The 19,016-nt window shown below is 42.7% G+C and overlaps 1 protein-coding gene across 1 annotated transcript in view; it reads right to left on the bottom strand.

Moving 5' to 3' along the window:
- Window positions 1–6,245: 6,245 nt before the first annotated feature.
- LOC139629449 (ephrin type-A receptor 4-A-like) overlaps window positions 6,246–19,016 on the bottom strand; it is a 26,391-nt gene continuing 13,620 nt past the window's right edge. Inside the window, exons 6-19 of the mRNA XM_071492057.1 lie at window positions 17,363–17,518; window positions 16,118–16,651; window positions 14,468–14,592; window positions 14,164–14,323; window positions 13,950–14,061; window positions 13,056–13,114; window positions 12,738–12,851; window positions 12,437–12,622; window positions 12,293–12,354; window positions 11,952–12,161; window positions 11,628–11,804; window positions 8,918–9,105; window positions 8,510–8,695; window positions 6,246–7,236 (exon numbers count right to left, since the gene is read on the bottom strand). Of these exons, the coding sequence (XP_071348158.1) occupies window positions 7,119–7,236; window positions 8,510–8,695; window positions 8,918–9,105; window positions 11,628–11,804; window positions 11,952–12,161; window positions 12,293–12,354; window positions 12,437–12,622; window positions 12,738–12,851; window positions 13,056–13,114; window positions 13,950–14,061; window positions 14,164–14,323; window positions 14,468–14,592; window positions 16,118–16,651; window positions 17,363–17,518 (2,387 nt within the window). The 3' untranslated portion in view covers window positions 6,246–7,118. The remainder of the gene's footprint in view (window positions 7,237–8,509; window positions 8,696–8,917; window positions 9,106–11,627; window positions 11,805–11,951; window positions 12,162–12,292; window positions 12,355–12,436; window positions 12,623–12,737; window positions 12,852–13,055; window positions 13,115–13,949; window positions 14,062–14,163; window positions 14,324–14,467; window positions 14,593–16,117; window positions 16,652–17,362; window positions 17,519–19,016) is intronic.

Below are 19,016 nucleotides of genomic sequence, written 5' to 3'. Positions count from 1 at the left end.
TCAATTTAAAACAAAAAGCAAGTATTCTTCATTCATTTTTAAAGATTTATGTAGAGTTGATACAAAAGCCCTGGGACTTGAAGTTATAGACTGGAAAATGAAGTAATAAAAAGTTCTGAGAGACTAACACATTGTTTGGATTTGTCTTTTCATGGGATTTATGGACTATAACCAAAATGTAAAATATCATTAGACCTATTCTTTCAGCTGTGATGGGAAATAAGGGCGTCCTGGTGGCGGCAGACCTGCATGGCCCTTTCTGAGTGGAGTTTGCATATTCTACCAGCGTCCCTTTGAGGCTGCTCTGGTTGTTTTCCACAGTCCAAACTCGTGCATGACAGATGGATTGGAGACTATGATAGATATGAATATCTTTCTCTGTCTGTTTCTGCTCCGCTCCCTGCTTCCTGCCAAGGGCAGGTTGGGGTAAGCATCAGACACCTGCGACTCTGAATAGGAACAATATCACCATGATTATCATGAAAAACACACACAGACAAAAGGTCAATAAAAATAAAGGAAGCAGTAAAAATGACCATAGAGACCAAGTTCTTAAGTTTTCATTTGAAAAAGATATCATGAATTGAAAGAAAAATTATAAATGGTCTGTACCTGGGGTGAAATGGGCCATCACGAAGCTGTGCTTTCATCTGCAGGAAACATAAACAAATGCCTTTGTTCTTTCAAAGGAGAGAGGGGCGAAAGCCACAACAAACAGGGCGAGCATGCAGAGTGTGTGTGTGTGTGTGTGTGTGTGTGTGTGTGTGTGTGAGCCTGCGTGCACGTGAAAAGGAGAGAGACAGGAGAGGAGCGCGTGAGAGAGAGAGAGAGAGAAAGCAGAGAGAGATCAAAGCAGGGGGTATGTTTTTGAATCTCTGTGTGGGAGGTGAAGCCTCACCTACCCAGAATGCCTTGCCTCACTCCTTACAGCCCACTCAGGTTTTTAGGAGCATCACTCCTCTTTGCAGCGAGCCTATTACGATAGCCTACTACCTCTTCATCAGTCATCTCCGGCTCAGCTATTCTCAGAGAGTCTTGAAACGGTGACTTGGTGTGAACTAGCAGTCAATCTCTGATCTGTCATACACAACCTGCACCTCCCACACACAGTTCATCATGTGTATTTCGACAGTCCTGGCATTGCAGTGTACTGACCAAAAAGTCTGCAAAATACCAACAGAGTCTTGGTTGCATCTGACTGTAGAAGCTTACTACAAAGTTGGATCAGAGCCCACCCCCCTTTCTCCCGATCTTGTGAAGGGATCGAAGCGTCTCTTTTTTAACTCAGCATGAGAAGCTGCAAACAGATGTCTGTCTGTCCACACACAGGGAATGTCGTGCCCTCTCACACACAGATGAAAAGCTGTGAAAGTCTCTGTGTTGCGTTGTCAGTGTCTTAAGGCAGTGTTTATCTTTGGCAGGCTGAAGAAAACAAAGCCATCGATTTCTAATCCTAATCCCCCTCCACTGCTTCTCTCCTATTGATCATCTATCCACCTTTAATGAGATGGAGGGATAGACGAATGGAGGGCTGATGAAGGACAAAACTTTCCCTTCTGCCTCTACCCATCTCTCATTTCAATCCGTCTCTCTCTCTCTCTCTCTCTCTCTCTCTCTCTCGCTCGTGAGGCTTTCACTAACATGACATTTTGGTGGAAGAGAAAATAAATGCATCCTGGTGCTTTTGTAGAGGTTTATCAAACCTGGGGGCTCACAGAGCCTAAATATTGAAATTGGATGACATGGATGAATGCACTAAACACACAGAAGCACATGCATGCATACACAGCGAGAGTGCATGGTCTCACTCCAAACACCAGTAATGGTATTCCTCTGTGTGGTACCATGTCTCTGAGTCAGTGATGGACTCTGATAATGGCCCATTCTCCCACTGCCCTTCTTATCAATGACTATTATCGTTTTAATATGCATATATCTCTGGAGTGGATGAGTCGCAGCGGGCTTTACAGGTTAAGTGGATGTCTGTGGTTTGTTTTATCTTTGGCTCATATGACATTATCAGAAACTAACCACTGAGAGAGGGTGAACAGATTATACAGAAGTGGTGTAGTGAGCTCCAGTTTAAATTGTCTTTGTGTCTGGTTTAAACAGGATTTAACTGGACATATGTCATTAAAGCAGAAACTGTAGGCAATCAGTTTGTAATCTTGGGGTTATCAACAGCAGAATCTCAAAAGTTTGCAATATTTCGATTTTTTTAGATTTTTCTTGATGTGCTTTGTGTAAAAATGCTTCCTAAAAATAATATGCAAACCACTCATCTTTGTTTAAAGCTGCAATAATCAATGTTTTTATATTAGCAGGAAACAATTACCACCTACAATATGAACAGTGTTTCCTGTCGTGACAAACCCACAGAGAATTATCACCGAACTCTGTAGTTACCCTCAACTGTTTTGGCTGCAGCAGGTCAATATTTTTTATCAGAAAAGCTCTGATAAACCAACTGTACACCACCTTCCCACCACCAAACAGCAGACAGACAAAGTTAGCGACTAGCTGGTGAATGTTGTGGAGCATTTAGCAGATAAAAGAGTCAGACATCCCTCAGGAGTTGCTGGAGATAAAACCAGATGGACATAACACGACTCCAAATGCATGCTAATGCTACTGACAACTGTCTCCTATCATGTTTGCCATATCAATTTTATAAGCTGTGTTTACAGCTTGATCGGCTGCCTCAAACTGGGAGAAAAAAAAGTCAGGGAATATTGCTTCAAGTTAATTTTATTACAGATAAGCCATTAGTTTTTGTAATAAGTAGCATCTGTTTTATATTTAAGTCATTCATGCCACTTCATCCTGCAGAGCGCCATTGTTTTGCAGGGACGTGAGTCTTTGCCAAGTAGAGTAGACCAAATCTGACATTTTTCCTTAAATCTGACAGGTAGAGGGTTGAGGAAACATATCTAATTTGAATCCTCATATTCTTACATTTCCCAATTAGACTTGTTTGCACAGCTGTGGAAGACTAGTTTCGTGTTCTAATCTTCTTAGTGGGTCTGTGCTTCAGTGGAGTCTAATAAAGACAAGTCACTGACTCAAATTATCTGTAAAGTAAGATAACAACACTCAAAGACTGATTTCACTTATGACGGGAAATACAGTGAGAGATTCCTGTACACTCACAAATATTCATGAAACTGCTGAGAGCCCTGTCATCGCCTGTGTGCTGTATCTAACATGTGACCACAACATGATTTGAGCAAAGAGAAAAAATGAGAGGAAAGTGTCAACTGACCATGACCTTTGTAAGCAATTCTACTCTACGGAGCTACTCATGCCTAAATCTGGACAGACACATTGCCAAACACTGAACTAGGTTGTAAGATGAAGAGAACACCTGCTGTTGATGTTGGAGACATTGAGATGGTATTGATGTTGTTTGTGCAGAGACTTGTAGGATTTATGTTAATCACAGTGGTTTTCCCTTGGGGATCATGGGTAAACAATCAATTTGATGTGGGAGGTCCACGGGCCACACCCACCCACATTCCTTCAGAGTCACCTCTGAGAGCAACTCGCGGATATCCTGGACTTAACTTGAGGTACCATCACACACCGATGACAAAGAAGAAGAGGAACAAGAGGATGATCTAACCGAGTGCGGCCCTGAAAGAGTCGTCGGTGCAATGACACCAAGTCTTGTTTTATAAAAACACTGCTTTGCTTGCAAAATTTTGAGAAAATTGGATGGTTTTGAATATATAATGCATGTCACTGCAAAAATGGCACCCTGGGGATGTTTCTCCCTAAGTGTGCGATAATGGCTGCAGCAGAAGTCATTAATAGCAGGCTAATGTGTGTCAGATGCTACCTGTCCAGCAGCAGCAGCAGGGGAGAGAGAGCCGAGACACGAGTGACTGGCCAGCATAATGAGAGGGACATGGCCTGCCAACTTGGGCAGCTGCTTCTCTAGTGGGACTGAGTGGTGTGTGTGTGTGTGTGTGTGTGTGTGTGTGTGCATGGATTTGTCTCTTCTCATTTTCCTGTGCTCTCTCTGCTTCTTTTCTCCATGTATTCCTCGTCAGCAGCATCTAGAAATACAGCAACACACACATGCAGCCTCACAAACGCACACACACGCAGACAAGCTTATCGGGGTTGCCGTGGGAATGCCTGTGGCATTATGTCAGTCGCTGAGGTGATGCCTTTAATCCTGAAACAAATCTAGACTTTGTGTTGTGTGTCTACGGCTGTGTGTGAGTGAGCGTGCCCGTGCATGAAGCCCAATCTCACACCCATTAGATTACGGCTGGCCGCGCAGCAAAGACACCCCACTGCCACTCCCACATGGAAGAGCGGGCAGGATTAGCTGGCTCTATACCCGCCCTTATCTGGGGACAAAAACCCACAATCGCCTCCCACTGAGACATGGAGACAGAAAGATTTGATTTGATCTGCCCTCCTCGATATAACAAGAGTGTCTTTTAGGGTTAAAATTACTACTGCTCAGTCTACCATCAGTCATTGTGGATTCAGCTCTAAACTGTGTCCGTTTCATCCCTATGATCGATCCCTTTTGTCACACTTCAGAACACCTACAGGCCTCGCTCTGTGGCAGTGAATGCAAATAGAAAAGCTTGTCCATTTGTGTCACTAAATGGAGGGTTTATATCACAAGTCTCTGAATATAAAATGATGTTGCTGTCTGCTGAGAGAATTGTAAAAGGGAGGGCATCAGAGAGAAGAGCGCTCTTCTATTTATGAAAGCCTGGCATGGTGTAGCTTCAGTAAACACTCTGAAATAATACAGGGTGTGTATTTGTGTCTGTGTTTGTATTTAGTCGGTCCTTTTCAAGAGTCTATGTGCTATAGCGGCTCTTTGAAGCTATATGCAGCGGTGATGTGGTCATGCTAACTGTCACAATGACAATGCTAACATGTTTAGCAAGGACTGTTTACAGCCGAGATTAATGGGAATGTCTGTAGTTTTGCAGGACAAGTCCGGGTTTTGACCAAATTGTTTGTCATCACATTCAATAGCTGTAGAGATACTACACACAAAAAAAAACAAAAAACAAAAAAAAAAACAACATCACAATGTTACCTTATGGTGGTGCTAAATGCAAAGTCAGTGGATCAGCAAAGAATCATCCACTGGGGACCAATGTCATTTAAAGACAGTAGTGCCTGAACCCCAGTGGTGGACAAACCAACATAGTCAACATGGTCCTTAGCGCCATGCTGCTGGTGGGACTGAAAACCACACGGGTACGTCTGAAACAGTCAGTGTTTAGTTTATCCACTGTTTGCACAAAGTCATTTTCTACAGGAACAGATGTCATTCAGAGTTCATTACGTGATGCATCATCACAAAAGGCTACCTGCTAAATGTGGTGTCAGTGTCTCATCATTTGACAGAAGCTGCCGGTCTCATTGCCCCGGGCCGAGCCAACTCTCTCCCTCTGTCTCTCTTCCTCCCTCTGTCTCTCACTCAGAGGCATCTGCCTCATTAACCACCATCAGCATTTTGTTTGCTGTTTGCTGTGTGTGATTTGGATGTATTGGGAATGAGGCAGGGGGTGGTATGTGAGTGTGTCAATGAATGTGTGTGTGCACGTGTGTGTGTTCACTTGTTGTGTGTGTGCAGGCAACTCTCATTAGGCTGGAAAAACATTGACATTTTTGCTAGAAAATCAGATCATATCTTCTCTTCCTTTATGTATCAAAGCCTTCCTCCAATCAACTCCCCAGTGTGTGTGTGTGTGTGTGTGTGTGTGTGTGTGAATGAATGTGTATATGTGGTAGTGTGGTGGGAGACAGATGTTTGCTGATTCGACAAGTTTGCGCTGCAAACTCAGCCCAATTTATCCGACAAAAAACATGATGCCACACAGACGCTCACGGTGACAGCCCACTCTTAATTTTCTCTCCTTTTAATTCAAGCTCTCTTTTTCCTCTTAGCTTTCTCTCCTACTCTTTCTTCTCTCTGTGTGAGTCTGTCCTCTCTTTCACACACACACACACACACACAAACCCAACACTGTGTGATTACACCAGCAGCATTTCAGCTGGGTGTTCTTCTGGAGTTGTTTTCCTTGTTACAGACGCCTCTGACTAAGTCTCAACTTTCGCAGAGGACACTTTCTTCTGCCAAACTCAGAAATTATACACATAAAGTGCTCCGGGCTCCACTTGACACTCTAATTACAATATATAGTGTCCATTAAATACATTACAATGCAAATGTTCTGTTCAAACAAGATTAATCCCTACATAAATAGATGGGTTTTGGCATTTATTGCAATGCAATATGGCAATCATTACAATATCTCCTCAGTGTTTCTATTTTACATTGTACAAACTAGATTTTAAAAAAAATATACCATAAATAAACAAAATGCTTCATGTAGCTAATGCTTAGCATCACACGAGGGACATATTCACAGACACAGATGGACAACATACTAATCTAAATGTCTAAGTCAACAGAAACAGTAATTCATACAAGTAAAAATAAAAAAAGAATTAAAAAAACACGTAAATCACACAGTTTGTTAGTATGATCTTCCAGTATGGAACCAGTAAGAGATTATAATGGTACATTCTGTCCGGCTCTTCCCACTCACTCAGGTAACTTTGCATATTCAGAATATTCAAAGATAGTTGATGCCTTGACAAGAGAGTGTCCATGTTGTATGGATTCACGCTACACACACACACACACACACACACAGACATACAAGCCAACATGAAACACATTTTATTCAAGTCAAGCCCAAAGCAGCGAAAGAGAAAAGTTGGAAGCCATTCTGCTTATGCACAGCATCACGTCAGCCTTCACAAAGCGGAGAATAAAATCATGAAAAATGGCTAAGAGGATGAGGCTTCAGTCTAAGCTCTCAGTAGCTTCATGCTATCTGTGGCCACGTCCAGATCATGGGTTTGTTTTTTTGTTTGTTTTTTTTTTTTTGTTTAGAAAACTCCACAGGATGGAAGTTCACAAAAGTGCTGCTTTTCTCTCTTTCTCTTCTTCTTTCATATGTTCACTGTAATCCACGCCTTGTATTTCGTCTGGTGAAGAGTCCCTCTTAAAGTGCATGAATGAGGTAAATGAAATTCTTCTCAAAACAGGTTTGTATCCGTCCTGCGGTTCAGACTGGAACCATTGTGTGTTGCATGTGCTGCATTTGAGACAACATTTCTTGCTGCACACTAGCAATCAGTATGTCCTGGTGTGACGGCGTGATTATTCCGAGTCTGTCCATCTCCCTGTGGGCGCAGAAAAAAAAGATATATGTTCAGACACACAAAGCCACAACATGCAAGTATTACATTCATTTAGCAGACACTTTCATCCATAGCGACTTCAATTTCTTCCCCATACACACACATTTTCTGCTTGATGACACATCTGAGCCATTTAATTTCCAACCTGACTATTAATAGTCAACATTGTCAACCAATTAAGCTCCAACCATAGTGTCAAGCTGTCTGTGTGTCCACAGCCTGATATAGTTAATGCCTTTGCGCTGTTGGCCACTGTTGTCACTCAGAACTATTCAAACACATGAAAGCTTATGGCAACAAAGGAGAGCAGCATTAACAAGAAACCACAACCCTGCTCAGTAACATGAAAATGCAGTTAGGCAGTAGATTCACACGAAACTTTAAGGGCAGTATTCATTGAAGAAGAGGAACATGTCGCCTATGCTCTGGCTCTTTTATGTGTTTTGAGTGTTTTTGAATCACACTGGAGATGTATGACAGATGAATCAACTACATCAGACAATACCAGCAAGCTGGATGAATTCACTGGTTGTTGTCTTTCAGTTAAAACAATGAAATAAAATATAGTTAGAATAGGGGCCTGCTCAGATGGCTCAGTAAATGGGGAACTCAGACTGCACCAATATCTCACAGTACAAGTGCTGTAACATCTTAATGAAGTGTAAAGCAGTCAGTATGCCTGCTGGATCATAGAACGAGTGTCTGAAACCTCCTCCCCCTCCACTTTTCTGACACTTAACTTCCTGAAGCCAACAATCTGACAAGCACGTTGACTTATGCAGCCACTGGCCAGATAAGAAAAACGCTCAGAATTTCTTAAGAAGTTCTCAAGTTCTTCATACAACTACGTCTATCACTCTTTGTGTGAACAACTGAGAGCTGTAACATGAATTTGCTTCTTCCTCACATATTAACACTTTGCCTTTAGGTGACACTTACAAACGAGTTCATTTTAAGAATTTAGACGGCCACATATCACTGTCAAAAACACATCCCACACTAAAAATATCTCTTTTTTACTCACGCACAGGTTATGTGTAATGCTACCAAATGCAGGTAGTGTTAATATTATGAGAACAAAATAAGTGAGATGTCTTCCTCTCTGTGCCAGATTGTCATGATCACAATGGCAATGAAATTCTATTGCCGGAAGCAGAAATGAGATTCTGCTGCTAGTTTCTCACTAAGAAATGCGATGAGTAAATGCTAAAATTGACTCTCACTTGAATCCATTTTCACACGAGGGTGCACTTACTGGTGTGTGAGAGCCAGTAGGCTGTCAAGGCTGGTGTATCCTGCCGCCGCCAGAGTGTCTCTGTACCTCTCCAACCCGATGGACTGCAGCCACTCACACACCGACCACTCGGGCACACACACCTCCGGTACGACTGACACGCACACCTCTGAACCCACCCCCGACTCCAGCATGGTGGGTGTGGGTCTGTAAACACAGCCAAGGAGAGAGAAAGCAGGTTGGTGGTTGCGATGTTCATAAATAGAAGTGTGAAATCATAAAGGAATGATGGGTATGTTCGCCTGCTAAACGGGTTGAAACATGTAGGTGTGTGTGTTAGTAAAATATGAGTGTGACTTTATGAGGATATGCATGTATTTGTCCCTGCGTGCTGCTATTTAAGCTTGTGCTTTTGTGTACAGTATGTACCTGTCCCCTCCTGTCCGGCGCAGAGTCCCGGGGTTACGGATGAGTTTATCCAGCATGTTGAGTATCTGGCTGAAGGTGGGTCTCTCCGCTCTCTCCCTCTCCCAACAATCCAACATGAGCTGGTGCAACACCACAGGACAGTCCATAGGAGCAGGCAGGCGGTAGCCCTCTTCGATCGCTTTAATCACCTACAAGACGCACAGAGGTGGAGGTTTTATATTTTTATCAGGCTGCATCCAAAGCTAAGAGTTTACATAAGTATTACAAAACAAGAAGCAAGATTAAGGCTGTGTTCAGAACCACCTACTAACCTGTTATTCCTACTAAATATGACGTCAGATTAAATTTGTAGTCCTTTCCAGCCAAAAAATGTGTGGATTTTGTGTCCTTGTGAGATACCTGCATGTATACTAGATTAGCAAGAGTTTCCGAATATGTGCTGTGAGCTTACTGGATATACTCAACTTCCCCATAATGCATTGCATCTCTTCCGGGGTACAGTAAACCCAGCCAGCTGCTCTCCCCAAATCTCCGACAACATTGCAGCAGATGTACAAACAGGCATTAGTTAGATAAACTGACCACACACTAGAAATCTACGTGGTTACACTCTTGCCGGAAAAAATATTCAAACTTCATAAAGTTACATATTAACAGCAAAGATTACAACAGCCCTGCCCTGCTTTAAAACCCCCGCCAGCGATTGCTGTCACTGCTAGTTGGTGCAAAATGCATTCTGGGATACTGGCTGTATATTTCAGTCAGCTTGGTGGCGTTCATTTAGTGGGTAGCCTGCAGTGCATACTGTAGTATTGTATGTAGAAGGCAGTACATGAGTAGGCCGTTGTGAACAGAGCCTGAGAGTCTGCAGCCACAATAGCGGCTCTGCTGTACTTTGGCACTGTGGTGCTTGGAGCTAAATGCTAATATCAGCATGCTATCATGCTCACGATGACGATGCTAACATTTAGCAGGTATAATGTTTACTGTGCTCACTGTATTAGTTTAGCATCTTAGCAATAAAAACTGAACTGACATTGCATTTTATCCCAATTCCATAAACCTACTACATACTCACTGTCACAGTACACTGTCTGTTTTTGCAGTTAGTATATGAATAAGTACTTTGTGTGCTTTTTATTTCAAGAAATGATGAAAATGATCTGCCTCTTTAAAACACAACTGCCAATTATACAAAAGCAAAACGTTTTCCCGAAGATTTATTACGTTCTCGTTTTTTCTTCCCAGAGCTGTCTCACCACCATCTGCAATTTATTTAAATTTTTTGCAGATGTGAGCAGCGCCTCTATTTCCTGTGTGCTTTACATTGTGAACCTATACTGTACATCAAGAACACCCTTAGAAATCAAAACTTATCTATCAAAACTTGCCTTAGTATGAAACTGGATCTTACCGGAGAAGCTACGTATAAAAATGAGCTTTAAAGATGCTTTACTTGTACTTGAAACATTAGAAAAGGAAATACCACAGAGTTTCACTAAAACAAATTTCTTTTTTTCAAAGAGCAGCTCGGTGTGTACTAATTTGTTCTGTCAAAAAAACATCAATAAGACAGATAAAATGTCTAGAGAGCGTCTCATCAGGAAAGTTTTCTTAGACCACACAAGAGTGGAAGATGAAATCAATCACGTTTGAACATTTTCATATGCCAGACTGGCTCTTTGACCCACTCAAACTTAACAAGCTTTGATAGCAAAGGGATTGCAAATTTGCTCAGATCTCAGAAACTCAGAACTAAATTACCCCTAAATGTATACAATGTGTGTGCTTAGCACTAAGCAGCAATTTCTTGTCATTTTATGTAAAGTCTAAATATTTATCTTCAATAAAAATGTCCTATGACTGGTTGAAGAGAAATATTGACTTTCTGCTCTTTCAGATTTGAAGGAAAATTTTATTATTTTTTTAAAATGTTGCTGAGGTCAAAGCCACTGGGTCAGGATGGAGTACGTCACACAGTCACACAGAGGACAGTCTCTTTTTCTCCAGAAGACGTGCTCCCTGTTTCATTTACTTATCTGTTTAAATGGGATTCATTTAAATCCAATTTGTGGACTGTGCAGACGTATAAGTTTAATTTGACTTCTCTAGAAAGTCAGAGCACACAAATTATGTTTAAGGAGAGCTGTAATTGATTTTGATGTTGTGGGCTGTCAGTGTGTCCAGAGTCTGTGCTGTTGGTTAGAACTTGGATAAGAAACTTTTTTTTTCTGACCTGATTTAAATATTTTTTTTTTACTATCTTCCCTTTCGGTTTTGATAATTTTTCACTCATCAGCTTTATTGATAATATTTCACAGACATAACTCCACAACAGAGAGCACAGGGGCGACCACATGAGTAATCTTACCAAGTCATTTTATATAAACCACATATTTGAAAATTCAAATGAAGGTGAAAGTTATTACACACAGTGCAAACGTTCATCAGATCTTACACAGCTACTTCCTGCTTCACCTTTGACTTACCACACTTGCAGTATCATATTTATGTACACACAGTTTCATGAAGCATTTTGGATGCAGTCACTTTGGTTTTCACTTCTTTGATTTCATTAAATAATAATAATGGAGGTGTTCCAGTACTTTGATTTGACAATTACCTTTAAATACACGCAGAATTTCAGGAACCACCTTAATCTTTTGACTATGACCGATACCAAAGGTTAGACAATATCAAAAGTACTCACATCCTGGTTGTTCATGTCCCAGTAGGGTCTCTCTCCGTATGAAACCACCTCCCACATGACGATACCGTAACTCCACACATCACTGGCTGTGGTGAACTTCCTGTAAGCTATCGCCTCTGGGGCCGTCCATCTGATGGGGATCTTCCCTCCAGGAGAAAGGTAAGTCCCAGTGGCCTCCTACAACAGCAGCAAAAGTCATACAGGTTCAGTGGATAACAGAAATTTGTTGCATCCAGCAATATTTAATTTCAGTGCTGAAGAGCAGATTGCATGTATATGCTCACATTCAGTTTATTTTTATATATTAATCTCTGAGTGTTTTACCCTTGTAGTGTAAGCAGCCTCTGGGTCGTCCTCCAGAACCCGACTCAGGCCAAAGTCCGACACCTTACACACCAGGTTGCTGTTGACCAGGATGTTCCGTGCTGCCAGGTCTCTGTGAACGTAGCTCATGTCTGACAGGTACTTCATACCTGAGGCGATGCCACGCAGCATGCCGACCAGCTGGATCACCGTGAACTGGCCGTCATGTTTCTGAAATGTTAAGCATTAAATTAATTGTCTGTGTTTTTTGTACATTTTCAGTAAACTGGAAAAAAGCTGCTCAAAATTAGATTTAAGTTTGTTTCATAATAGAAAAAGACTGAATGGTAAACTGCACATACACGAAGAAAAGCATCCAGGGATCCATTTTCCATGTACTCTGTGATGATCATCAATGGTTTGCCTAAACAGGTAAAGAGTTAAAAATATTAGACTGAATTACAACCTGCACATTAACTTACACTACATATACTGCCACTACTCACATCTCGTGACGACACCTTCCAGCCTGATGATGTTCGGATGGTCAAACTGTCCCATGATGGAGGCCTCAGACAGGAAGTCCCTCCTCTGTTTGTCAGAGTATCCCGCCTTCAGACTCTTGATGGCCACGTAGATCTCCCTCTTCCCCTGCACACGCAGCCGACCGCTGCACACCTCCCCGAACTCTCCTACACACACACAGCAAACAGCAAAGTCAGCGCCGAGTAAGCGTGTGTATGTGGGTTTGTGTGTGTGTGTGGGTTTGTGTGTGTGTGCGCACGCAAGCACTAATGCCAGGCTTACCCATGCCAATAACTCTCTCAATGTGAATACTGCTAACATCAATCTCCTTGGCAAACTCGTGGATGGCCTGATCAGGGTCTTCGTAGGTGAACGGGTCCACGTAGATTTTGACCCCTGCCATGGAGGAGGAGAGGAGGCGAGGGAGGAGAAGGGAGGATGCAGAGGAGGGTGACAAATATGAGTTGTGTAACTGCTGTGTATGTTATGTAAAGGTCTTTGGAAGTATGTGTTTAAGATATGTGCAGGTGGATCAGAAAAAAGAGCATCCATCTGTCTCTATCTTTTTTTTTTTACAGTGTGTGTGTTCGTGTAGTCTACCTGGATTAAGATGTTTCTCCTCCTCTGAGTCCTGCTTTGTTTTACTGTACTTGCTCCTCCTGATGAGACATAAGAAATGATGGATGTTTAACGCACAGGCAAAGAAGACGAGCGAGTTTGTCAGAGTGTTCCTGTAGCTATTTCTCTTCACTCCTCACGTTTTTACAGTTAAGGGAACTGACAAAAGAGCATATGTGTCGCATTGTTTTCAACTCGGTGTGTTTCTTTTCCAGCAGCGCTGTACATTCATTGGGTTTTCCAGGATTTGCCTCAATGAGAGCGATGACAATGAGAACAGAGAGCAACGGGCTGCAAGCAGATGAAAGCGTTTAAGGGAGAGAGGGAGGAGGGGCAACGCCTCAGGTAGCACAAGATAAAAGGTGTTTTCCATTAAACAAAGAAACTGTCAAAAACACCTTTGTGGCTGAGCAGGTGTGTCTGTGTGTGTGTGTGTGTGTGTGTGTATTTGTGTGTTACTGTGGGCTGTGAGGCAAGCCTGTGTGTGTGTGTGTGTGTGTGTGTGTGCGTGCCAGTGGAAGCTGACACACAAGCTGTGCTGCTGAAGAGACAGTAATGACAAGTCAGGGACAAAGGGATTATCACTGTCTCCACTCTAATCCCCTTTAAAAGCTCCAGGTAACACACACACATTATTTAGCCACACAATAGCAGGGGAAATGTGTGTGTTGTTTGTGTGTATTGTGGCAGTTTGGTCAAAAGCAGTAGTTAAGGTAGAGGCAGTACACAGGTTGACGTTAGCGATGCACTGATGGGAAACTTCAAGCCGACCAAACAAGCCTACAGGGGAGCACACATGCCTGTATGGATGCTTTTATAAATGTGTATGTGTGCCTGTGTGTGTTTGTGTGTGTGTGTGTGTGTGTGTGTGTATACCTGCGGCTAATGATGAAGACAGCTGCAGATATCAGCAGTAAAATTCCAACCGCGCTGACAGACAGCAGCAGGAAGGCTGAGTTAACGCCTTCACCAATCAGAGGGAAGGGATCTAACAGCAAAGGGCACAAAAGTCACCAACCAGAAAGTTACAGCTTCTTCATATAAACTTTAATGCTTCCTCTGAAACGACTGAACGTTATTGTCAGAATACCTGAGTTGGTGGAGAATTCAAATGGAGCACTGAACTCTCCGTATCCGGCAGCTGTGCGCGCACGCACGTGAAACACGTACACAGTGAGGGGGTTGAGACCTGTGACATCGACGCTGCGAGAGAAGGTCCTCATTATGCGGTAGGACCTCTCTCTCTGATCCTGATTAGAAGGGACAAAAAGAGGGGTCTCTTTTCAGTGCCTGACTGCAAATCCATATTCACCATCAGTGAAGTACAAACAGCATGCTCACATATTGACATTCCAGGCAGCTGCCTGAGCTGCATTAACCTGCCGGCGGCTCACCTTTTCATAGAACTTGACCTCGTATTCCAAGATGACCCCGTTGGGTCGATCCGGCTGTTGCCACGACAACGACAAACTGTGCCTGGTGACATCGGTGGCCTGAATGGACGACACCGGAGAGGGGGCTGAGAGGGAGAGAAAGATGGAAACAGATAATTCAGTCACAATGGTTTGACTTTGTAGGAAGACATGCTGTATATCCTGCGATGCTGCTGATAAGATGATGTTCCCTGCAGTCTGTTCCAAAGCTACGTACGGTGTCTGTTTGTCAACAACCCCATTGACCCAGTGCACCTGAGGACTGACCCAAATCTCATTCCTGCCTGTTCCACAGAAACAAGACCCATTCTCCACACTCTCTCTCCTCTTACATCCCTCCATTTTCCAGCCCTTTATGGTGTTTGTCCTCCTTTGTGTTTGTTCATATGATATCGGGCCATATGGTGGTGCAGGTTGGACGTGACACATCCCTTGACATGCTCTCATGCTGTGCACACACAGCGAAGTTATTTCCCCGGGGCACCTGGAACTGAGCAGGTGTGTCTGTTTCTAAATGCCACCATAAAGTCTTAAAGCAATGACAGTTGAGATGTAAGCACGCAAGAAGCAAAACTAATGGAGAGCATGTGTGAGGAAACGCCACACACCAGCAGGCAGCTTCACAACTAAAATGAAACACACCATAAAATCCGAGTGATTTTTTAAACATTTCCGTGGTCAAGAGCTGACACAAGGAGAAAAAAAAAAATCCCTCACTTAGATACGCTGAGGCTGTTAGGCGTCAACGATTTTGCTCTCTAGTGTTGTAACTGACTTTTTCATTGTATCTACTCTCCCTTCAACCAGCTCTGTCTGTTTGTATTTAAGTCAGTGATTTACATTTCCAAGAATGCTTTCTGACATCCTCTTGAGAACACCCTATAATTAATTCAGCTGGTGTTAGGTGTAGGAGGACAGATGAATAACTATGGCAACTACGACAATGATAGTAAGAGCAAGACTTTCCGGTTGAGAAAAGAAGAAAAGTGTCTTGTGGCTGTTTTTAATCGAGGAACTGGTATGTAGGATGAATGTGTCCTTGCATGTTTGTTCAACATTAGTCTTCTTCTATTACAATCCATTGTCATATTTTATATAATCAGTGCAAACTGAAAGCAAATCTAGGGAAAAATATATTTAAATGCAGAACTGCCTCTCAGAGCTAATTCAGCTCATTTTTCTTCATCAAACGTATTTGAAATTTGTTCTTTTACAAGCCTTTGTGGACAACATTTTGGAAACAAATAGATCAGACTGTGATTTAAGCATCAAGAATTATATTTAGAAGCCATTATAGTAAAATATATGTATTCAAAACATGTTTGTTTACTATTTTATATGAAAATAGTGAGTAAATGCAACACTGAAGTGCTGGATACTATTGCTATCATGCACATATATAACTACATACAGAGCGTGTTCGTTTCATGCCTCCACATTTGTGAGCATTACTCATGGGGCCTTCACTCCCTCTGGACCCACATGCACTGAGCAGCAGTTTGTGTTGTGCTGACCCACTTACAGACAACATCTATAAGCAGATTTTGTGTTACTGCAACAGTCAACAATCTGACAAACACATTCACTGTAACACACACTGCTCCTTCTCACCAGCTTGGTTGGTGGTAACGGTGACAGACACACTCTGGGCTGGCCCTGCACCACTTATCTGGGAGACCCCATTGCGCGCGTGGACAGTGAAGGTGTAGTGCGTGTGGGCCCTCAGCTCGCTCACCACCACCTTGGTGGTCTTCAGGCCGGTCTGGCCGGGAGAGAAGAGCACATCGGAGCCGCAGGGCAGGCAGAGCTGGGGGCTGGAGATGGAGCCAGAACCAAGTCTCGGGTGATCTTCGGGTACTGGTCTGCTCTGGAAGACCCCTCTCCCTGTCTGGACTTCAGATCCCACAACCCCCTGGTCTGACTGCATCCCCAAGCCACTGTGTTGAGCTTCAGGCTGTGTGATGCTGTGATTCCTGGGGAGGGCTTTACCACCAATATGACTGTGGCTGCCTGTTTGGCAGATGAGACACTCCAGGCTGTAGCTGGTGTCACTCCGTCCTCCCAGCCGGCGAGGGGGGGCCCACTCCAAGACCACCGAGGTCTCATTCACAACTGAGATGAGCTGTTGCGGCGCTGAGGGTGGCTCTGAGGAGGAGAAAAGAATAAATGGAGAGTGAACAAAACCAACCACATACACTGTATATTCTATACTAGATGTAAGGAAAGAAGAAGTAGATGGGTGGGTGGGTGAGAGGTGGGTGGGGGGTGTGTGGAAATATAGACATCTGGCATCAGCCTGAAAACCATAATGTTCAGAGATGTTTTTGATGGGTTGGATGTTTTCCTCTGTGGCATTTCTGTTTTGTGTGTCTGAAAGACTGTGTGTGTGTGTGTGTGTGTGTTTTCATTTTTCCCAGGCCAAGGAAACCATGTGCTGTATATAGGCATAATTAAGTTTACGACACACAGACCAAGGTCTCCAACTCTGTCACACAGAACCTCTGTCACACAGAGTAAGAGAGAGAGAGAGAGAGAGAGAGAGAGAGCGAAAGAGAGAGAGAGAGAGAGAGAGAGAGAGAGAGAGAGAGGACATTCATTCACTTCTTCCATTTCTTTAGTTATCGCTCCCAGACAGGATGTAGATGGTGGCTTAGTCATAAGTAACAGGATCATGAAACAGGGGTGGCATTCAGACAAGTTTGTGTCTCCCTCTGTTTGGTAGAGATAGAGAGGTTGGGAAACAATGAGTGCACTTTTTGCTTTTATTTGCAAGCAATGCGCACATGTATTGTCTGTTTTCACTGATGCATTGTCTCACTAGTATGTGTGAATGTATGTGTGTGCATGTGTTCTTACGGGTACAGGCCATGGAGGGAGGGTCGCTGTCGGCACGGTAGAATACAGAGTGGCAATCACAGACAGTTGCCCCGTCTCTGAGTGAGTGGCTGTGTGGGGGACACTTGGAGCATCCCGCATCTGATGACCTGGCTTTGTAGAAACCAGCAGAACAGGCTGCAGAGAGGCAGAGACACAAAGCGTGAGACTGATTAAAAAACTCCACTTTAAGGTTATTTGTGTTGCTCACGGTTCAGCTTCCGTGCTGGTACTCGTGTCTACTTCTCCAAACAGGGAGCACGAAGAGCCAGATCTACTGCTGATAATACACTGCCCATGTTAAGTATCTCACACAACCCCACATCAGATAACCTGAACTACCTGAACAAATGAGAGTCAATAAAAACAGGCCACATCACCACAAGCCTAGAATGAAGTGATAATGTGTTGAAGATAAGAAAGAACTTGTTTAGTTTCAACCACTTGTGATGCTGTGAAGTAATGTTTTGATGAGTGGGCCTTTATTGTGTTTGTACACTGTGCTTTACCGGTAGATTTACTAAAATTCAAACTATTAGTTTGATTGATTAGTTGGCACTTTTTTGACGAGACTGTTTAACAGTAATTTATTAAGCAAAAGTGGCAGAAAATGTAAACATCTGTTGGTTTTCTTAGTCTTCTATGATAGTAAACTGATTATCTTTGGGGTTGTAGAACGTCTTGGATTTGGGAAATTTGATCGACATTTTAAAAAATGTTTCCTGATATCTTAGAGAGCAAACAATCAATTGATCAAAATGAAGAATATATGTGGTGATGTGATGCAAATTTCTGGTTTTATGTTGTCCTACTGATGAAACACTGTGAAATGTAGATTTCAAAATATTCCACAATATATAATATATATAATAATCAACTTTGCTAATATTTCATAAGGAGGGAGACACATTTATCAGCTCCAAAGAATACATGCAATGTGTTTTAGTGAGAAACACTCCATAGGGTACCTTTAAAAAGTCCACATGATTAGTGAGTTTATCACAAGTAAAGGCCACCCTGACATTGGTTGCAAGCAGTGTAGTCAACATCGAATTTAGGTCAGCTGACCTCTGACCTTTGATACAATCTTTGCAGTCTCCTGTATTGACTGCTTAGAAAGCCCAGACAACAAGTTAATCAACATATGGAGTCATTTTTTTCCTCTGGACAACATTTGCATCCAAAGACAAACAAGTATAAAGAAAAATCTAGAAAGAGAGAAATAGATATAACATGAGGAGGAGGGGCACTTTGACTTCTTTTATCTTTGATTTTGATGAGCCAAGAAAGAAACACCTAAAAGAACACTTACTGATCAGCTCCCACTCACACACACAGAAACCAGAAACACTAGAGCTGAATACATCAAAACTCCACAGTGCCGGCAGCCCACACAAATATAATTGACATTTAAATATATGAAAGAGGAGAAACAGAGAAAGAGAGAGGGTGAGGGAGAAACAGGGGGAGTGGAGGCAGAGAAATCTCTCTGTATACCAAGGAGTTCATGCATTGACAGAGTAACAATACAATAAATGAGTGCATAATTATACCGCTTGACATCCACTGGTGAAGCAGAAGAGATGGCAAAGCGTGGCTGGTTAGAACCATTTTTTTTTCTCTTTTTAATTTCAGA

The sequence above is a fragment of the Trachinotus anak genome, unplaced genomic scaffold (assembly GCF_046630095.1).
Source record: "Trachinotus anak isolate AG129_WGS33_773 ecotype Australia unplaced genomic scaffold, CSIRO_AGI_Tana_v1 ptg000012l, whole genome shotgun sequence".
NCBI classification, from domain to species: Eukaryota; Metazoa; Chordata; class Actinopteri; order Carangiformes; family Carangidae; genus Trachinotus; species Trachinotus anak.
This window is presented reverse-complemented; position numbering and strand designations above follow the sequence as displayed.